Source organism: Euprymna scolopes, chromosome 16 (assembly GCF_053919585.1).
Source record: "Euprymna scolopes isolate OS-2025 chromosome 16, ASM5391958v1, whole genome shotgun sequence".
NCBI classification, from domain to species: Eukaryota; Metazoa; Mollusca; class Cephalopoda; order Sepiida; family Sepiolidae; genus Euprymna; species Euprymna scolopes.
This window is the reverse complement of record NC_136497.1, coordinates 122,999,356-123,022,559: the sequence shown is the minus strand read 5'-3', so window position 1 is coordinate 123,022,559 and position 23,204 is coordinate 122,999,356. Positions and strand designations below refer to the sequence as shown.

The 23,204-nt window shown below is 31.2% G+C and overlaps 1 protein-coding gene across 50 annotated transcripts in view; it reads right to left on the bottom strand.

Annotated features, from left to right (window-relative positions):
• Nucleotides 1–23,204, bottom strand: part of LOC145296067 (tyrosine-protein phosphatase Lar-like) — a 1,305,806-nt gene that overhangs the window by 35,355 nt on the left and 1,247,247 nt on the right. For all 50 annotated transcript variants that reach the window (XM_080142138.1, XM_080142152.1, XM_080142158.1 and 47 more), the window contains 9 exons: nt 22,241–22,333; nt 20,504–20,797; nt 16,917–17,204; nt 13,192–13,295; nt 8,734–8,947; nt 4,815–4,981; nt 4,435–4,623; nt 2,344–2,531; nt 1,059–1,171 (listed from right to left, as the gene is read on the bottom strand). In XM_080142138.1, the coding sequence (XP_079998264.1) occupies nt 1,059–1,171; nt 2,344–2,531; nt 4,435–4,623; nt 4,815–4,981; nt 8,734–8,947; nt 13,192–13,295; nt 16,917–17,204; nt 20,504–20,797; nt 22,241–22,333 (1,650 nt within the window). The remainder of the gene's footprint in view (nt 1–1,058; nt 1,172–2,343; nt 2,532–4,434; nt 4,624–4,814; nt 4,982–8,733; nt 8,948–13,191; nt 13,296–16,916; nt 17,205–20,503; nt 20,798–22,240; nt 22,334–23,204) is intronic.

The window sequence follows — 23,204 nt, the reverse complement described above, 5'->3', positions numbered from 1 at the left end:
GCTTTGGCTTTTTTTCACATACCCCGAAAAACATCTGGGCAACGCTGGGTACCCCTCGCTAATCTATATATATAAAAGCGAAAATGTATGTATGTATGTTTGTGTGTCTGCTAAAAACTTTTGACCGACGGAACAAAAATTCACAAACTTGGTATCATATTAAAGCCCCACCCTCCGGACGACAAATATCAAAAAATTAGCCAGAAAGGACCATCAGAAGTGCGTCAACTGATCGAATTTCTGCAGGGGGGGGGGGTACCCCCCGCTAGTTAAATATAAAATAAAATAGTTCAGTATAAAATAAAATAATTAACTAATAATGTAACACTACTTGCTCCATACCCTGAGTCAATCCTGAACACCTCCTGCAAGTTCTGATTATCTTTTAGTCTGCATTTGATATGTATCCATCTTTGAATTAACAGTTTTTCAGAACTGTCAAATGGATTGTCAAGTAGATAAAAAATCACATTTTTGACACCTTCTTTTCACCTTTAATCGATAGCAAAAAGTGAGTGAAGTGACCAGGGATATTTGAGCCATATATGGAGAAAACGCTATAGCTGAGAGAACTGTTTGAGATTTGGCTTACAAGATTTTACCACAGTAATTTTGACCTCAATGATGTCCCTCGTTCCAAAAGACCAATCAAGATAGCCGAAGACCAATTCAGAGTTCTTTTGAAGGAAGATGGCCATCAATCACGCAGAGAATTGGGTGAAAAGATGAAGTATGATTTTGCGACAATTTTACGCCACCTTCAGTCGATGGGATTCACACAAAAACTTGGAGCTTGGGTCCCACACAAACTTACTTTTGCTGTTAAAATTCTTTCATTTTCTCTCTCTCAAAAAAAAAAAAAAATGGCAGAAACTTATGCAACAACAAATATATCTATATATATAATTATTTACTACCCATACAGGTAGACTAATTGATCATTGAAATGACTATATCTTTAGTTCTATCGGACGAAACTAGGAAAAAATTTGCAGGCCCTGTGAAGATTATAATACTGTTCTATTATTATTGTGATTGAGAATATAATGAGAACTTACCGGGTGTTTGGTAATGTTGTCTTCTCATCTCGACAGGATCCGTAGGGTGAGGACAAACTTCAACAGGAGGTTTCGTCTGCTCGTCAATCTTTTCTTTGCGATTGGACTTACGCCTAAAATTACAAAAAAGATATATATATATATATATATACATATAAATATGTATATGTGTATGTATATATATAATACACTTAAACTGTTCTACCTCTACTCAAGAACTTTCACTCTTCTTTCGACATGGCCATACCACTGAAGTCTCTCGTTCTGAATACATCTCCATATACTGTTCAGATTTGATCATCCTCTGGGGTCATCAGATCTAAACCAGTCTTTAAAATTCATATTACTCATCAATATATATATATATATATATATATAGCCAAAATATATATATATATATACTCATCAATATATATATATCTATGTATGTTTTTTTTTTTAGAGAAAATGGGGTCAGCGGCCTCGACAAGCCCAATAAAAGAGTAATAAAAATTGAACATTCCAATATATAGTAGACACTTACACGCTTCCACCCCTTGGAAACACTTCAAATGAACTACGAAAATGCTATTTTTACATCTCCAACACATTTGAAAATAATTTCTTACGAGGACGCTTCACAGAACGTCTGAAACGTGTTAAAAACGATTTCAATGATTTAAAAACATTATTACAATGATCTAAACATAATTCTCAATGAAAAAGCAAGACACAGAATAATAAAATAATGTTAAAAAATACACATTGTTGGTGACTACCCCCTTATTTAAATATACGTCTTCTTTCGTTGGAATTCCTTAACCCATTTTATATAAATATATATATGCATATATACTCATCAATATATATATATATATATGCATATATACTCATCAACATACATATATATGTATATATATATATGACAGTGATATATATATATATGTATATATATGTATAACTTTTGTGTTTTAGGGTCGTTTTCTTCAAATTCTCTTTTCTATTTTCTTTAATAAATAATTTTCTACCTATCGATTTTCATAATTTTTGGATATAATCATCTTAAAAATATGAAGGATACGTAGGTACCATTGTTTTTATGTGAAATTCAGTATTGCAGTTTCTGAAATTTCGTTCTGATAGTGTAGAAGCACTAAGAGATTATCTCCCACTAGATTGTGAAGTTGATTTATCATAGAGGTAAAGGAGTAATCTGGATTTCATTTGTGCTTCTCTTCATCAATACCACTTAATATCACAGATTTCAAATAGGAAAGAGAAAGAGGCTGACAGTTTGTATACTTACTTGAAATAAATGACAACAAGGATGCAGACGATGATTAATAAACCGACGGCACCACATACCGGAGCAAGAATGAGCAAAAGGTTTCTAGCTTCATTAATGCTTGTACGAATATCTGGATGATCGGTTGTACCAATTATAGTGTTTTTGACTTCAAATGCGGCTGAGTATTCACTTGATGTGTACAGTTTCTGAAATATAAAACGTACACATTATTTCATACAACTTACTTTAATAAATTAATTTTTTAATATTGCTTTTAAACATATGCATTTGTTTACATGAAAGTTGAAATAGACAGAATTTTATTTTATTAATTATTTCATACAAGTTGTTTTAACAAATAATTTGTTTAACATTTCTTTTAAACATATTTTTTTGAGTGGTCGAACATTATTTTTTTATAATTATTATAAATTATATATAATTGACATCATACATTTAAATATTTAATTGACATTATATATTTTCTGGGTGGTTAGACAAATTATATGAAAGCTAAAATAGAGCAATGTAGAATTTCATTTCTATTAATTACTGTTGTTTATTTCAGTATAGAAAAATGCCTTGAATTTAACAATATTCCTAGCTGGATAAAGTATTTTTTGAAAGAAGTTGAATTGAATAACATTTTTTGTTATGAAGAAAATGGTGGAAGTATATTGTTTAATATTTCTTTTAAAATATGCAATTGTTTATATGAAATTAATTTTATTAATTACTGCTGTTTATTTCAATATTATTTCATACAAGTTATTTTAAGAAATAAATTGTTGAATATTTCTTTTAAACATGCAGTTGTTTATATGAAAGCTGAAATACACCAATGTAGAATTTTGTTTCTATTAATTACTGTTGTTTATTTCAATTAAAAAAATGTTTCAAATTTATCACTCTTCCTAATCAGATAAGGCAATTTTTGATTAGAATTAGATTAAATTACATTTTATTGTTATAAAGAAGATAGTGGAACTACCTATAAGAAGAACTGGCAATTCAAAATGAAATACAAAACAATATATTTTCTACAAGTTATTTTAAGAAATACTTCAATTTTAAACTTATACAATTGCTTACTTTAAAGCTAAAACTGATAGAACAATATAGATTTTTGTTTTTATTTATGTTTGTCTAGAAAAATGTCTAAAATTTAACAATCTTCTTAGTAAGATGAAGTACATCTGAAGAATTTGATAGAAAAATTTAACAAAAAGAATTATTCAGATTGAAACTAAAACAATATTATTTCATACAATAAATTTATAGAAATAAATAGTTTAATATATATATTTTAAACATTTATGTAGAACTCCTTTAATTAATGTCTTAAACCGATACTACTGTTTAGGGCATTATAGAAAAGTATCTCAATTTCAACACTCTTCCTAGTTGGATGAAGTATTTCTAAAAGGAATTGAATTTTTTTGTTCAAAAGCATATAGTGGAGCCATCCATATAAAGAACTCAGAATGAAATATTAATTTTGTAAGATGGAAGCTATCACAAGATGTAACAGAGCCTCGAGTGCTGTTAGCAGCAGCAGTGGATAACATATGCAAATGATTAAGTTGGCTGTACAATGTAACGTCACAGCAAAGGCAATAAAATGACACACATGGTGAGGACCGGGAGAAGTGCATTAAGAGTTCCGAGAAGCACATATTTGAGACAAGTTCTAGACGTAGAGAATTCAAGACGTGTTTGTGATATGAGAGAGTAGAAAAGGACATAATTGAGACACAAGGGTGTTCAGAGAAGCATGTACTCGAGACGTGTGGGTGGCGTCAGAGCAGAGATGAGATATCACATACGGCCGCCGGAGAAATTAATTGTTTAAATATTTAGAAAAATGCGTTGTTGGAAATATCAGATATAAAGGTTTTTTTGTTTTTTTTTAAACTGAAAAAATTGTTTCTTCCTTTCTCCTGTTTCTTTACAAAGAGTTACGCATTATTATTAATATAAAGATTTTTTTTTATTTTTAATTATAAAAATGTTTAACAGATCATGTTATAAAAGCTGTTTTGTCCTTTTTAGTATCATTAAACAAAAAAATGATATTGAATTTTCAATAATGATAAAAACTAGACTTACATTATCAACAGAATAGGCTCTCAGGAACACTTGGTAGGTAGAAGATGGTTCGAGTGGTCTATTTGTATAGGAACCATACATTTGTCCATTTCCAAGTTTGAATAAATCCGGGAGTGAATTGGCTTCGAATCTAGCAGCAATGTATGGAGAAGCTGCAGGCCTATCAATTGGATCTTGCTCATCCATAAGCTGGAAGAGAAAAAAACAAAATGTTTAACTAGACAAGTAGCGAGAGACCAGGAGATTTGGAGAAAAGGTCATATTCTGGAGTATGTATAATAATTCTCAAAAAAAGAAAATTGAAAGAAACAAAATTCTTATTCTTCAACAAAAACAAAGAGAAAAAAAAATTCAAAGAAATTTTTTTTTTTTTTACTTACATCTTCGATTTCAAAATCTTCTGGAGCTTTGTCAGGGTAATGATCGGGTACGACAATCAAAAGATAATGGCTGAGAGGTCCATGTTTTTCACTTGCCCGGTATAGTCTTAGCTCAACAGTTCCTGCCCCAAACTTTTTTATAACAGGTACATCAACATGTGAAGGAGCTACAATCAATCGAAAATTAGAAAAATAAGCAACTTTTTCAGGTTGGAATGATTAATCGGAATCGGGAATCGGAAAAAAAAATCAACAAATTTAGGGGTATCAGAATCTAAAAAGATTGGTGCCTATTTTCCAATCCCAAAACGATTCTTTTAATTCTTTTTTTTTTTTAATTTAATTTTGTTTAAAGCAAAATCTTCCATTGCTGGTAATAATGATAAAATAAATATTGATTAAGTTTAAAATAATAGTAAAGCTAAAATCAATAAATCATCCTCCAAAAGTGTATTTTTACGGTTAGGAAAATATCTGCATATTTAACCTGTTTTTTTACAGAAATCAGGGAAAATAAGAACTCTATAGATTTATAAAGAATCAGCATCGGCAATTGTATCAGAATCAGGAATTTAGTACGGAATCAGGAAAAATATTGGAATCGTTCCATCACTAATATATATATATATATATATATATATATATATATATATATATACAGGGTGTCTGTAAAGTTACTATACAGTCTTACAAGTTACTATACAGACACCCTGTAATAAATATTAACTATTAATACAAATATAATACAATAAAACAATAAGACTGTATAGTAACTTTATGGGCACCCTGTATATATATATATATATATATATATATGCTAGCAGGCTGTGTGGCCTTACCAAGTTGTAAAATATGCTTAAACATATTTTAATTAAGGGAGATTTTGTATTCATTATTATTATTATTATTATTATTATAGAGCTCATTCTCTATTGATTATTATATTGTACCCAATATATAGTAGTTGCACCCCTTCAGCATTGCCCAGTCATAAAATATGCTTAAATACAACATTTTAATTCATGCCGATTTTGTATTTATTATAAAGCCAATGCTCTATTAATTATCATATTGTACCCAATATATAGTAGTGATTTCAAAAGTTTTAGGTCTTTATTTATTCAAGTGTATTTATGTTTCCTTAGCCATCCTCTCTTAATTGAACCTGCTACTTCAACTGTTCTACTTCTACTCAAGAACTTTCACTCTTCTTTCGACATGGCCATACCACTGAAGTCTCTCGTTCTGAATACATCTCCATATACGGTTCAGATTTGATCATCCTCTGGGGTCATCAGATCTAAACCAGTCTTTAAAATTCATATTACTCATCAATCGTATCATTGACACACTTTATAAATATTGCTCGATTAATTATTTTATGGACCTAACCAATTATTGTCCTTGTTGAACCCATCTCGGTCAATAACTAATGTATTGGATGATTCCTTCATAAAAGGAGAAGGTAATGCCTGTGAGCATGGTCTCATAACAACAGAACAGATACTACGGGTTGATGAAATGCCTGGTAAAATTAATCTCACTATCATAAAAATGGAAGCAGTAATACTTCTGAGGATGATCTTTTAAAAAAAGAACTGATAATATACCACCCTCCCTCATTAAAATATAATGTAATAATAGATTAAATCATTTTTCATCCATTTAAAAATGTTTGTATTACTTGTGTTCATCGAACTATTGGTCTCATTGTAAGTATTATTTGTGCAACGTTTTGATCGGATTAGCCGTCGACTATGTTCAGGCATGTTAGTTATTGTTTGGGAAAGAAAAAAGTTACTGATTCCATAGAAATTTTCATATTCTATTAGTTAGTCTCTATTTTATGGTTATAGTTTCGAATTTGTGAAAAAACTGGTTGACATAAAATAGAGACTAACAGAATACGAAAAAGGCTATGGCAACAATCTGAACAAAACATTGCATCAATAATGCTCCAGATGAGAACAATCAATACAAGTAATATAAACAATCAGCCATCGTCTCAAAAATTCAGAACTTTAATAAAAATGCTTAGTTATAAAAATATCATGTTTATGGTTTCTTGTTCCTTTGGCTAAAATCAGAGTGTAGTATCTGTTTCCAGCATCACAGCGGCATCAGAGGTTTTAAATTATCATTTTTATATTTTGGAATCCTTTGAGATGAGGCTTCACAATTTGTGCATTGATTTTTTTTTTTTGCAGACTGTTATTCTCATCTTCATAATTGTTTCACCACGTTTCGGCCAACTCATCCTCTGGCCTTCTTCAAGTGTTTAACAGCGACGGGATAGGAATGCTGCGTCTTGTAACCGTATCTCCAGTAATTACTGCCTTCCATAGTTGTTGTTGTATCACCACATTTTGCCCAACTAATCTTCTGGCCTGCTTTGGGTGGGATTGAAACCGCTATCTTCGGACAATGCTTACCTGGAACTGTAGAGACCTAATACCTCTATCCATTGCGCTATGGCTGATCAAGGTTGGATACAATACATAAAGAGATGGGAAATAGCAAACAATGACTTTTTTTTTTTTTTACACAGTGATCACCACTTATCAAGGCCCAGAAGCCACTCAGGGATAAGGGTTATTGCAAGTACATTACGTTAGTGTGGAGATTTGATGAAGTGTTTACTTAAGGAGGCGGTTCATTAGGAATTTGTTAACATTGGACTTGAAGACATCCAAGTTGTAGTCCGGTGGGAAGCAGGCAGACGGAACAGAGTTCCACAGGCGTGCAGTTCTAAGAAAGAAGCTTTGTTCATGGAATCCGCATTTTGATTTAGGTACAGATATAGAGTGGGGGAAATTTTTCACAGTGGATTCAGCTAGACGGGTGTTTTTCATGAAAGACTCTGTAGGTATTTTTAGATTGAGCCTTTAGGATTTGACAATGACAATAGAAACCTACAGAACAGATAACAAAGGGGACCAATGTGACTTGATGGGGGTATCAATGAGATGCTTAAAGAGGGGAGGACAGCTTCTGGGTAGCTGAGGTGAGGGACTTCAGATAGCGACGCCGATAACAGTAGCTGACAGCTAACAGCCATTTGCAATGGATGGACTTGATAGCGGGCAGCATTAGACAACAGATGAACAGTTTCAGAGCTGATAGTGAAACAGATCGAAATGAGCTGACGACTGACAGACAAGCCTAACCTTGACAGAACATGGAGGAGGCACACACACATACACACTCTCTCAGGTCCATCCGTCAAATATGTTTGAAGTATTAGCGTTGTGTTTTTCGTGTTTGTTTTATTTTAATATTTCTACATTGTGGACCCACTTGTGTTCCCATCGACAGTAAGAAGATAAGAAGTTAAACAAAAAATCCACAGCACACGACGTCGGGAGTCGGCGGTCTGTTGGGTGCCACAATATTATAGATTATTTTTTTGGAATCCTTTGAGATGAGTCTTCATAGTGGTGCCGCAACAACAACTATGAAGATGAGAAAAACTGTTGGCAAAAAACTCAATACATTTTACTATCGACAAAATATTGTGTATAAAACATATGACAACACAAATTAAAAATTGTTTATCACAGAGCATTAGAAGCTGATTGTGAGTGTTTGCAAATTACTACGTATACGGTATTTCAAAATCTTATGTTTTGTAATAGAAAAATATTAGCCATTTTTGATGTTCCTATTCACTTGCCTCCCCACGAGGGCAAAATTAGACACACGGTTGGTTTTTAATGTGGTGAAAATAGATAGAAAGAAAAAAAATAAAAATTGGTTCAGTGTAGAAGGATTTTTCCTCCACTGATCGAGGACAGAAAAGGTGACATGTAGTATCAGAACAGATACTACACTTTGTTCCGAGATGAAAAAAATTACGAGAGCTGAAATAAAAGAGCACATGTATTCATTTATTCATTCAAATAAATAAGAATCTGTGTACCTTCAATCAATGTCTCTGTTGTCAAATATTGGTCCGGTCCTGTTGTGCCGTCTCGAAAGAGAGCACTTATATTGAAATGATACTTCATTTTGGGCTGAAGGTTCTCAACTTGCCATGAAGATTCTTGGCCTCCAATTTGATGAGTAACACGGGGAGAATAGATAGTTTTATGGGTGCCCTTTTCCCAATATGATTTAGAACCTTCAAAGCTCAGCTGTGACAAAAAAGAAAAAAAAAATAAGTGAATTAAAACAAAAACGCATTAAAAAAAAATGCTGAGTATTCCAGCGGAATGCATTTCTAATTTTTGAAGAAAAAAAAAACAGATTCAGGTTTTTTTCTTATTATGATAAACTTGTTCTATTCCTAAGCTATAAGTTTTCCATGACTATCTGGTATTGTATTGTGCACGTGCATTTGCTATAACTTAACACAATAACACATACATATATATATAAACATAAATATATATATATATATACTAGCAGAAATACTCGTCATTGACTGGGTTCAAAAACAGCCTACAGAAAATGGACTGTGATTGATGAAGGTTATGAAAAGGAGGGGGTTGTAAAGAGATAGGGTAAAATCTTTGAGTATCAAAACCTAAGCAAAATATGATGAAAGTAAAGATAATCTTCGCGAAAATATATTTTTTTATATCAACTTTGTTTCCATTCGTAGCCAAGAGTGACCAACAAAATGATGTTTCCTTACAAAGAGAAAATGTTATATATATATAATAATATAAATATACAAGAAATAAATGTTACCATAGTCAATAAAAGTTACTTTTATGGTAGAAAAGTTCATTGGTTTGTATTTTAAGTAGTTTGTAAAAAAAATTTTTTTTTTTTTAATTCACGAACCAGTTTAAAAAAAATATCCAAATGGCAGCGACTTTGAAATGGAGAGCCTCGTTTTCAATTTGAAGAAGGAGCATCTGAGTATTCTGTGTTAACAATTTAAGAGAGTTCCATCAACATAAGGAATATTTATAAACATATTTTAATTTTTTCCGTTATTTTGTGCTTGAGGAATATTCGATTATGGCATGTGTAGTTTATATAAAAATTCATTTAAGTAATTATCACCTCAAATTTCATTTTAATTTCGGTTCGCTGAAATTATTTCAAGTAAAGAGCATTAAAAACTATTTCAAAACAAAAAAAAACATGAACTAAACTTTTATTGACTATGGTAACATTTATTTCTTGTATATTTATTTTTCGGGTAGTCGTTTGTTGGCTTTTCTGCTAAATATTCTTACTAAATAATATTGACGAAATATCGAAAAACAAAGAAACAAAAACAGTTTTGAAAAGTAATGAAGCTTAACTTACTTTAGTAAAAGAATCCGAAACAGCAAAATGGGATATTAAAAAAGTACACGCGTAATTACTTAAGTTTTTTAAAGCAAAGAATCGATATAAATATGAATAAGAAGAAAATGCGCCCTTTTCAAGCAGAACAGCTTTGTTTCAGTTTTACAGTATTGAACGGTGCAGTATTGCGCTGTTGGATTCAGGGTTGTACTATTGTAATGTAAAGAACACGCAGAAAGGGTTGTAATCAACTGAATTCCTTCTAATACACTGACAAAAAAAGCTTAAACAGATATATAAATAAAAATAAAAAGGTTATGTAAATGTTTTTAAAAAGACACATAATCACGTAAGCAGGATTTTTTCCTTCTTTTGACACAATAACAGGTAACATTCTTATTTTTTATTATTTATCTATTTTCGAAAGAGTGCCGCGGAGAAGGAAAAAAACAGAGTTATGCAAAATTTGTGCCTAGAATTGTCTAAAGTTCCGAGTTTTATTTTGGCTTTCACTTTTAAGAATGTGAATTTATGAGGTGAATTTATTGGACACAATATGATTCAACTCAAAAAATAAATAAAAGCTAACGTGAATTAAGATTAAACTTAAGGTGTTATTGTGGACCCTCACCCCTTTTAAAAAACCTTGTTAAACTTTGTGACATATTTTCATTCTATGGAGGTCAGGTGCGAACGAGCACACAATAATTTTATTATACCATATTTCTTCAAACTGAAACATAATTATAAAAGTATACTTACGCAAATACATATGAAAAGTCTTTGTTAAAGTTTGTGCCATATTTCCATGGAATACAGACGCGAACACAGACCCCACAATTTTATTATACCATCCCTATTTAAGTTGAAACATACTTATCAAAGTATTCTTATGTACATCTATATCAAATACCCTTATAAACATTTTTTTTTTCATTTTTTATTTCCATACTTTGGGGGCCAGGCGAGAACGCAGACCCCACAATTTTTATGAACCACCGTTCTGCCAGATCAAACATACCTGATCCTTGATACATCTTCTATCATTATATGTAATCAGTTTTTTAAAATAGTCAACCATATAGGAGCCTATTCGTGACCAGGTATTTATTTGCTCCCCCACCGAGCAAATTAGGCACAAGGCTGATTTTTAATGGGAGGAGTGAAGGGGAAATGGGGACCAACTCCCCAGGGAGTAGGGGAGCTGGATAGTGACAATTGGTATGAAAAGCAAAATCAATTCATTTTAATTTTGTTTCTCCTTTCAAAACTGATTCATAATTTACAATTATTAATTTTTATCCTCAATATTAATATAGCTCTAGGATAAATATACCTACTGAGCCAAGTATATACCTACAGTACTCTGGGAACTGTTCTTTTAAAGCATTAATACATTAAACTTTGCTCTTCTAAACTTCCGGTCTAATTCTTTCTGTCTCTATAGATATATATATAACATATCTTAACACAAACACACACCCATATATATACACATATTTATTTATATAACTTATGTTAACACAAACACGCACATATATATATATATATATATACATATGCACACATATGCATGAACATAAACACACACACACTCACACATATAACTTATTTTAACACAAACACATATATATATATATATATATTATCTATATATCTATATATCTATATATATATATATAGTGTTATAATGGAATAATTCCAGGAGGAAATCCGGGTATGAGAGCTCAATGTGGTAAACAGAGCAATAACATAAAAATATAACACGGAAATTACATAATTGTCGATGCAATAATTTATTTCAACCTCATGGTATTTTCAAGCATCTAAACTAGACAATTACATTTTTGATACTGAAATAAAGAAAGAAAAAGAATCGGGCCCTGACCGTCAAAAACCAGAGGGGGTGGTAGTAGCAATCCACTTAATACATTTTATAGAGAGGGTGGGAATTAAGTTAGTAGGGATATATATATATATATATATATATATATATATATATATATATATATATATATATACATATATTTCTGTGGAAATATGATTTTTTTTTTAAATTATATATTCAATTACTCTCAGATTACGCACACTAATTATCATAAATCATTTTTATCTTAGAACTAGTTTTGTGTCAACCTAAAGAAAACTAACTGACTTCATCTTAATATATACTTCTTTTCAATGCTAATAACTAATTACACACGGATTTATTTTTAAATTGTACATAGTACACTTTGTTGGTAAATAATTATCAGCTTTAGCTTATTCTCACAATTTTTGCAGCCGATGTAACCTCTGACCTTGTTCAGAAATTAAGACTTTTACCCAATAGCTGATATATATATATATATATATATATATATATATAATATATATATATATATATATATAATACAAATATATATTTATGATTGCATATATATATATATATATATATATATTTGTATTTATTGGACTACTGTTCTTAAGGACCAGTGGCAGAGTTTTTATAGTACTTGAAAAAAATCAATTATCAAAGGGATATTCTTCTGAAGATTAAAGGTTCAATTCTCAGTGTGGACGGCTGGAAAATAAAATTACGAATTACTTAGGACCTCTATCCCAGTCATGGCTGACGGAACAAGAGCATGCTACCTCCGTGAGGTAAATAAAGAGTTCTGTCTTAATTCTCAAGTTCGACAGAAACATTCCCGACTTTGGCAAGATACACCTGAAGAAAGTCAGAGGTTACATCGACCAAAGTGTTATTAAAATAACAATCAAGATGAGAACAGTAGTCCAATGAATCCAAATAATATGAATAACTAATCCTCATCTCAAAAATTTAGAAATATATATATATATATATATATATATTTAAAAAAAAGCTTATAGAAATATAATATATATATATATATATATCTATTAAAAAAAACTTATAAAAATATAATATATATATATATATATCTATTAAAAAAAAAGCTTATAAAAATATAATATATATATATCTATTTAAAAAAAGCTTATAAAAATATAATATATATATATCTATTTAAAAAAGCTTATAAAAATATAATATATATATATATCTATTTAAAAAAAACTTATAAAAATATAGTATATATATATATATATCTATTAAAAAAAAACTTACAGAATATGAATTCACATTTGCTTTCTCCGGAGGATCCCAGGCAAGCTGAATTATTCGAGATGATTTTAAAGACACTCGGAAATTCTGAACTGCATCAGGGCGATCTGAAACAAAAAATTGAATTATGCAAAATTGTTGCATCCCTGCGGTTGCTGCACAAGTATTTCCATGGAATGTGCTCCGATGAACTTACTGCACTTGGACAACCCCTCATTCTCAATGAAAATTCTACTCACCTTACTTACTTTACAATTCACTTCCTGTTGCTAATTTCGTTCAAATATATAAACGCTCAGAAATTTAAATGTAATGTCAAACATCTTGCTGCCTGATTCCCTGTCCAGATTGGAAAAATGGAAACTGCACTAATAAACCTATGCAGGTTTAAATGGTTTCCTCTGAAGGAGGAAATTCCATGGGAGTTTGAACTTCAAAAGCAGTCCCCAGTATATCCCTGTTATGGGAGATAACGACGTTAGGTTTTTGCAACTCTTGCAGGGAGGTGTCGACGTCCTCCTACATAGAGCACCTGAAATTCCCAAATTAGTCACCCATTTGGTACTGACCAAGCTTAGTGTTGCTTAACTTTGGTGATCTAATGAGAACTGGTGTGTCAATGCGATTATGCAATCCAGATTAGCCACATATAAATCTGTTCCCTATCACAGTAGCCTCTTATGCTTCAGTGGCAATAAAAATTATTTTTGAAGCGAATGAAAGTTATCAAAAAAAAAAAAAAAAAAGAAAGAAAACAACCGTGGAAATAAGTTGTTTGTTATCAAAACAATGAGATAATGAAATAAAAATTTGTATCCGGAAGTAAATGTTCGTCCATCGGAACAACAAAGACTATCTGATAATTAAGTCTGTGACAACAGCATATTCTTTTCATTGTTTTGACTCTAGTATATATCTGTTAATATCTCATATGTTTTTATATAGATGGATGTGGTTCTCGGTTAATTGACTGTGTCTTACTATGTTCGATACATACTTGAGAGTGAAAACAATGAAAAGAATATTCAGTTATTACAGCCTGATAATCCTGGAAAAATGATAGATGACACACACTAAACCACTCCTCTCCTGAGTCAAAACTGCTTGATTCCAATGACAAGATGCCGAGATAAACAAAGAGCACCTGTGGCACCTGATATTCGCAAGAGCTCTACATTGCGAGTGAAACAGTCACATTTATGATTGATTTTTCATAGTGGCGACTAGAAATAATGACATGATTATTTTTCGGCGATTGTTTTTTTTTTTTTTTTTTTTCACCGACAATCTTCCAAAGCTCATTACTGGTTGAAAATTTTTTTCAACTTTTTTTTTTTAATAAATCAAGCAAAGTCAAATTATTTAAACAATAAAAGGTTTTATAGAACAATATACATTTTTTTTTAACGTAGATTGTTCACCAAAAATGACATCTGAAGAAATATATATGTTTATACCTTCAAATCTCAGCATAAAATTTGGTACATATTTCGAATTACACTTATGAAAAAAAAAAAAATGCAGAAAAATCTTTATGATGTACGTCTTTGTCATTGAACGAAGATGTCATATTCCAAAGTTCACGTGGATTTGGCTAGTAACTTTTCTATTTATAGTAAATGAAAATATCTATAGTAAATGAAAATATTTAGTTGTCAAAGGTCAACTTAAAATAAATTTATTCGTAGAGCCCTGCATTGACACACCATTTTTCATCAGACCACCAAAGGTAAGTAATGTTGAGTTTGGCCAGTACCAGATAGGTGATTATTTGGAATATAGGTTGTCTGTATATAAGTGGACTAGCCTGGGTGGCCTGCGTTGCCCGGGTGTTTAAAAAAACAAAAAAAAAAGTGGTAGTAGGCAGGCTCGAACCCGTACCACGAAGGAGGAAAAGAAAGTGAAAAAAAAAAAAAAACGTAATGTCTTGGCTGTTGCGTACATTGCCAAACCGGAAGTGACATAGATTTAAATTAAGGTTAGTCAATCAAAAACAGGGGATGATTTCCAAAAATATTGGCAAAAAAAAGTGACCTCACCCTGTAGAAAAGTGACCAGTTAAGGGTGAAGGAATTAATGTTTGTAGTCAATTTTTCGATATTTGTCGTCCGAAGGATCGAGCTTCAAAACGATATCAATCTTGTGAAAATCTGTCGAAAGTTTTAGGCAGACATACAAACAAACATACATTTAAACAGACAGGTGAAATTTATATTGTAGAAGGTCAGGTCAGTCCTCCTGTTTTCCAATGTGTGTAGTTGCGGCGTGCACACATATTAACAGTCATACAATAAAAATATGGGGTTTACTGAACTCCATCATCTCGACTGAGGTTGCTTAACTTTATTGATCTAACAGGAACCGGTGTGTCCATGTGATCATGCTGTATATCTGAATGTAATTCTCACAAAACCCAGTAAGAGTCATTTCTTTTTCACTAAGATCTTTCAAATGTAGGATTAAAAAATAGATTTAAAGAAAGGGTTATACTTTCATGCCTCATTGGACAGATGGGGAATACAAACATAACTTCAATGGTATCGGGCATTAAGATTCAATAATGTTTAAAATGAAACTATTTTTAAATATTATTAATCATTTCTAAAATGGTCTTGGAGTTCTGAAGAAGTTTTGGTTTAAATATTCCTATTTCTATAATCTAACCCGTTAGCACTCATATTCCATTTTTTTTTAACCAAAAGAATACTTTACCATATTTCAGCAATGTTTTAGTATTGAGACAATTAAGGGAATCGGAATTGGGAATCGGAAAAATCAGAACTTTGTGAGGTATTGAAATCCATATCAGAATCAGAAAAATTTAAACTGAATATCTGATTCCAAAAACGATTCTTTCAATTTTTTTTTTTAACTTGATGCTGGAAATGATAAATATTTATCGATTTTTATCTACCAATAAAAACTAAAATTCATAGGTCATAATAACTGATTAAGATAAAAATGGCATTTGAAAAATTACCCCAATAAAAATGGCACCAGTTAAAAATGGCACAAATGGATAAGAAAAAATGGCAGAAGTGAAAAGTATATGTGATTGAGTTTATCGAAATCTTGGATACAATGCACAACGGGAAAAGATTAAAAAGTTTCTCAAATTAAAGAGAAAATTACATCGACATTTAAGATCAAATGAGTACTTGCTGCTAAATCTGAAAAAGAAAATAGACGATTTTAAAATCGGAATCAGTAATTGTATCGGAATCAGAAATTTAAAGCAAAATCAGTAATTGTATCAGTATCAAAAAAATATATTGGAATCGTTCCATCATCAATATCTAAAGTTAGTCATGGGTTAGAGTGTCTTCCAAATATTACACGTACTGTCTGGTAGATATTGGAAACACTGACGTTTCAGTTTTTCGATCAAAACTATTTTGGTAAGTAGTCCTTATAACCGACTCATATTTTTATACATAAAGTATAAGTGAATGCTCTAACTATCCTATAAATTCAAGTTTACTTTTAAAGTAATTTTAATATCAAATAATATTGTATTTACAAAAATACTTTTGGTAATAATTTTTGATAAAGAAAAATAAAACGGGCACTAATTTTTTTGCTTTTTGACTAAATATTTTCAAATTCTCAGAGTTCTAAAAAAAACTTTTCTTTAAACATCCCTATGTTCATCACTTAATTCACTGGCGTCAGTGTCTTAAAAAAAAAAAAAAATTATATAAAAAAAAAAAATGTTCTTTTTCACATACCTTTTGGAATCATATTTGTATATATCAGTTCTGACAAATTGCCAAACCGTCTACTCGTGGAGATAGCCTGAACCCTGACTACATAGATAGTTTGAGGGTCCAAGCCAGTCACTTCCGCAATCGTATATGGGCCAACGTCAATGCTTTGCCAAAGGTCCATGTTAGGAAGGGCGAACATGTTATAATATACACGGTAGCCTGCAACAGGGAATGCGGGTTGGTTCCACATTACATCAATTGTGGTTGGAGATGTTCTTCGAATCTTCACATTTTGAGGTGTAGGAGGCACTAGAAACAAAACAGCACACGTTTTTTAATATTCAAACAAAGGTATTTGTATAATAGATATATAATAGCTGAAGCATAAGGTGCGTATACATATCTACTGAAATCCTTAATAGCAGGCAGTTTCCGTCTCCTTTATATAATCTTGGTGAGGCCCATTCTTAGAATGCCGTGCAAACGAAAGATCCCAATCTTCAAAAAGATACTGTACACCAGTAGTGTGTTCAATGGTTGAGTACCAGGATGGTGACAGGATACGCCATTCTTACAGACAAAAAAAAAAAAAAAGAAAAAAAAAAAAAAAGAAAAACCTCAAAATCTAAATCTGTCTTCACATGGGCAACAAAGGATGCCAGGAGACTTGATTCTGTCATATAGCAGCATCAACAAGAATGTAAATTTACCGTTAAGGGAGTTTTTTTTTTTATCACAACATCCAGTCACACATAGCCTCCACAGTTACTGATAAAAAGTGTTAGGGAAAGCCTTTTACCGGATTCTAGGACAAGAATTCATCTAGTCTGGAGGAGTATCCAGCTTAGTGCTGTTACTAGAGGCAACATTATTTAGAAAAGGTGCACCATTCCTTGAATTCAAATAAGAGAAATAAAGGCAGACAACCTCTACACACCGTCAACATTACAACTGTATGATCTATGTGAGTAATAAAACAGCTGTTCATGTTATTTTGAATATTTGGTCAGGATTTACTTGCAGGGAAAAGTATCCCCAAGTGTGCGTATATGTATACTTATGTAAACATGTATAGCAACAATTAATCTGTCAAAAGGAAATAAATGGTGTAATGAAAACATATTATAAGGTATTTACAGCTTCTCTTCCAATTTTCGGATTATTTGCTGCTATTTCTTCTGATGAGTTAAGGGCAAAATGGATTCACTGATTGATATAATAATTGATTGATTTTGTGCTACGAAACAGATACTGTCAAAAATTGTAAAGGTCAACTGAGTTAAAAGAATAAATTATAAGATGGTCAACACCATGAACTCTGGAATATAGTCTTTTGTCATTTATTCACTATATATATATATATATATATATATATATATATATATATATAACACTATTATAAAAAGCTCACTTGGATCATTGATGACTAATAATGTGTGGATAATGTTCTGACTAACCTAATTGTAATTTAGAAACAAAGATTGTCAGGAGAAGCAAGTTAAAGAGTGGAGAAAATAAGCATTTATACAAACAATTAAAATGAAAAACCATTAGCTTTATTTTAAACTAGAGCGACCAGGCGGAGTGTGTCAAAATAGATAATAAAACAATAAATTTATTTACTCGTAACCATATATACATATATATATATATATATATATATATATATATATATGAAAACGTTTGTCTGTAAAAGCGATCATAAAGTTAGAAATTTCACAGTTAGCATGACATGATAATAACACAAAGTTTTCTGCATAGCTCCCTCACCAAAAGTATATTTATACTGCATATTTATGTATAGTTTGTTATTTTTAGTAATAAAACAAGTATGGTGGAAGCGCTAACCTAATTGTGAATTAGAAACCAAAAATAAAACAAACGTTTCAGTATAGGTCACTTATCATAAGTATATTTTTATACTAGTACATATTTTTCATGTAGTAGTATAAAAATAAAGAGAATGCATCCCGAAGAATGATGTACCATCTGAAGAAAGCTAACATTATTCCTGCTCCCTGAAGCAGCCTGCCAGGAAGATAATGATGATGCCAACCATATCCAAGACATTATTTTTCATTGTTTGAATTTTGCATCTTTTTAATTTCCCAATGTCTTAGATCATATTGAAATCACAGAAATATACCATCAAAAATAAAGAATCTATTAAAGTTCAAAACCCTTCAGTGACTTTTTAGACACCCTTAATATAGCTAGTTATTTTTAGTAATAAAACAATTTTTTTTATATAGCTAGTTATTTTTAGTAATAAAACACTTTTTTTTATATAGCTAGTTATTTTTAGCAATAAAACAGTTTTTTTTTCATATAGTGAAATGCTGATAGATAGGCATTCTGCATCAGAGATGCATAAAAATCTAAAGATATTCAAACAATGTAACCCATGCTCAATGGGTGGCTCAAGGTCATACTTGTTTTTTCTAAATCTTATCAAAAAAGGTTTTGGCAATTCTGCAACATAGTTAACAAGAAAAAAAAAGGATAAAAAACTAAAAAAATTTACTTTTATAGTTATCCGTACAAATTTTTACATGTGTATACTGATTGTAAAATTTTATTATATATTCATGTGTTATCGTCACTTTTACTTAGCCAAGCCAATAGAGATTTCAACATAATCGCCAATTTCAAACTTAAAAGGTAATAATAAAAAAAAACAAAGCTTACCTTTATCCCTTATCACCTTCGGACTTGGGCTTACAGTACCACTACTATCCCTTTTTTTTTTTAAATTTTTTATTGCTAATTTTTAATCCTGAAATTTGTAACTTAATCATCTTCAAGTTGGCTGCTATGTTGGAAACCATGCTTGTTTAGCTAAGTAAACATAACAAATAATGAATAGATAATAAATATTACAATACTCTTGACTAACTTGTCAAGCAGCAAAATCTTACCTCTTCACTGTAAAGTACCCTAAATACCAGAAAGTCTTCTACTCTAATATCTAATAGTTTCTTCCCATGGACTGCTAGACTTTGGAATTTCTCTCCGTGTTTCTTGTTTCGCTGAGTGTACCAACATGCAGTAGTTTAAATGTGATATGAACAGATATCTCACTGCTCAACTCCCCACAATCCCAAAAAGTAGCCCCTTATGTTCAAGTGGCAATACACCATGTTTGGTGTAAAAAATAAGTAAAAAAAAAAAAACATAAAAATTATGCATAAAAAAAAAGTTATATATAAAAAAAATAAATTTTCTTGCATTTAGTAACAGTTAATAGCTGTATTTTTTTTTTCACTTATTTTTACCTTGTTAGCTATACTGCACAACTGGCAAAGTTTCCAATAAATACTTACTGTTTTTTAATTCTATTTTTTAAGCATGAAATTTTAAACAAAGTCTCCCCTAAAATTGACTGCTATGTTGGAAATCACACTTGCTTGGTTAAGTAAAAGCTACAATAACAAAGGCACACATGATAAATCTTAAAATCCGTATACACCCGTGACAATTATACATGAAATTGGAAAAGTAAATTTTCCTGCATTTGGTAACGGTTATTTGTTGTCTTATTTTTTTTCACTCCTTTTTGCCTTGTTAACTATACTGCATGATCGATGAGGTTTCGAATCGATACTTACTGTGTCCAAAGGTGTGGGCAATTTGCTTGTTGCTCCATGGTCCAGGTCCTTTTGAGGTATATCCTCGGATGAGGAAGACGTAAGCCGTGTTCATGTCCAGGCCAGAAATGTCCATGGTGTTGTCAGTAACATTTAGGTCCTCAACATTGATAGAGTCAGATTGCTTGTGGAAGTTGACTTGATACATGATGATTTCACCGTTTCGCAGGTTCTTTGCGGGCAGATCCCAAGTGAGCCGAACAGAAGTCTCACTTATTGGGATCACCGTGAAATTCTGTGGAGCACCAGCAGGAGCTGAAAAAAAAAAAAAAAAAAAGCGTACAAAGATGTGAAAATTAACGCAGTTGAACTACCATTATTGTGTTTATTTCTGATTATTCTTTGGAGGAACTTCATTGATTTCTTCTTATTTCTCTTTTCTTTACAGTCAAAATAAAAAAAATTGTATAAAAATTACCAAATGTTAAAACTTATCTACTCTTAAGAATAAACGCCAAAGTTTTTGTTTCAAGTTTATAACTAAGAAATGTTTATTCACTTTTTTGTTGAGGACTGTTATCCTCATCTTCATAGTTATTGTTTCACCATGTTTCCAACTCATCCTCAGGCCTTCTTCAGGTGATTAACCTCATCTCCCCCCACCCCCACCAATATATATATAATACCATTCAGTACGAACCTGACAATAGAAGATCAGATAAGAACATGAAATTGGATTTATAATACCATAAAATCCAACCTTGATCGCCCTTTATGCCACAGTGGTTATAAATTTTACAGTTTCAGAATTTGTGCAAGGACCCATGGCACAACAGATAAAAGTGCTATTGAATAATTAGTTCATATCACAGCTTTCTGAAGGTTGAAGATTTAATAATGTACGTATTATTTGGATTCTTGAAACTCCTGTTCTCATCTTGAGTGTCATTTTCACAACATTTCATTCAGGAGTATCGTGTCGAACTCGGGATTTTAGATGACAGAAACATCCCCGAGTTCAACGAGATACACTTGAAGGAGGTTAAAGGTTACATCAACCGAAACGTGGAAAAGATACTCAAGATGAGAACAGTAGTCCGAAGAATCCAAATAATACGAATAACCGATCCTCATCTCAAAAATTCAGAAACCAATAATAAATGGCTGACAGAACAAAAAGCTACCACCTAAAATAAAGAGTTTCTTTCGAAATTCTGCACAGATTTCAGAGTTCAAGAAGATGCACCTGAAGATGGTCAGAAGTTACATCAGCCAAAACATTGTGAGAATTACATTGGATCTAATATGAAATAAGTCGTCCAAATGATATAATTGCCTTTCAGAAGATGAGGAAAAAAATGCCATTATAAGAATGTAAGTAATAATCAGTTCTAAGTCAGTCTTCTAGAGGATGAAGGTTCAAATCCCAGTATATGGTGATATTAAGAATATATTCTTAAATTACTTATGACTGATGGAACAACAGCAAGCTACACCCATGGGTGAAATAAAGATTTCCTTTTGAAATTCTGAACAGATTCCTGAGTTTGACAAGCTGTACCTGGAGATGGTCAGAAGTTACATCAGCCGAAACGTTGTGAAAATCACATTGCATCTAATATGAGAACAGTTGTTCAAATAATACTAATTGATATAGATTGGGATTATATATATATATATATATATATATATATATATATATATATATATATATATATAATGTCTTGGAAAAGATCAAAAGAAAACAAAAAAACTTACTTCCATCAGGTGTTTTAATTGTATCAACGGCACGTTCACCGTAGTCAACTTGATTACGTGCTGCTACCCGAAACTCGTAGGTAGCCCCACGATCTAAAAAGAAGAAAAAAACAAGAATCGTTTAGCTTTGAATAATGGATATAAAGGTACAAATTATGAGGAAAAACAACTTATATAACAAAAATAATTGAAGACATATCGACTTGTATATTTTAGAGCAGAGGTCTCCAAAGTTTCCGAATGATTCATGAAGCGTTTAATAATAAATACAATCTTACATATAAAAAATTATTGTTTGTCTTATTATTATTATTCGCATTATTAGCAATAAGAATATTCAAGACTTCATCAAGGTTGGGGCATGGGATTTCTTAACTTATTCTAATTTCCTGGGGAATGCTGAGACACAGGCAGGCTAGTCTTATATATATAAAGTAGGGATTAGAGTTATTTTAGTAATTTTTCTGCTTTTTTTTTTTTAAATGGTAAAAAAAAAAAAAAGAAGCATATTTGATTCTGGAAATTTTGATTTTGCTACGAAGACTAAAACATTAAACGATTCATGACGAGTGTAGGGAAGATGACTTTTGTTACATCAAAGAATGACTTCCTGTCTCCTTTCTGCTTTACTAAAGAAGATTACATTAGCTTTGACATTATTTTCAAATTATTAGTTTTAATAATAAATATAATCTCATATATAAAGCAGAGACAGAACTCTGCATTTTCACAATTTTTCCACTTTTAAAATATACTAGCAGAACGACCCGACGTTGCCTGGGATTGAATGATGATCAACAATTGTTTCACACTCCCATATTTTTATTGTCATTTCATAGCCCATTGTTCAATCAAATCGATTGATTGCCTGCCCTAGTTGTGGACCCATCGTGATGCACCGAAAGGACGCTCACATGCCTCTTGCAGTGACTTAGTTCACAATACATTGTAATCTGTATTGCAC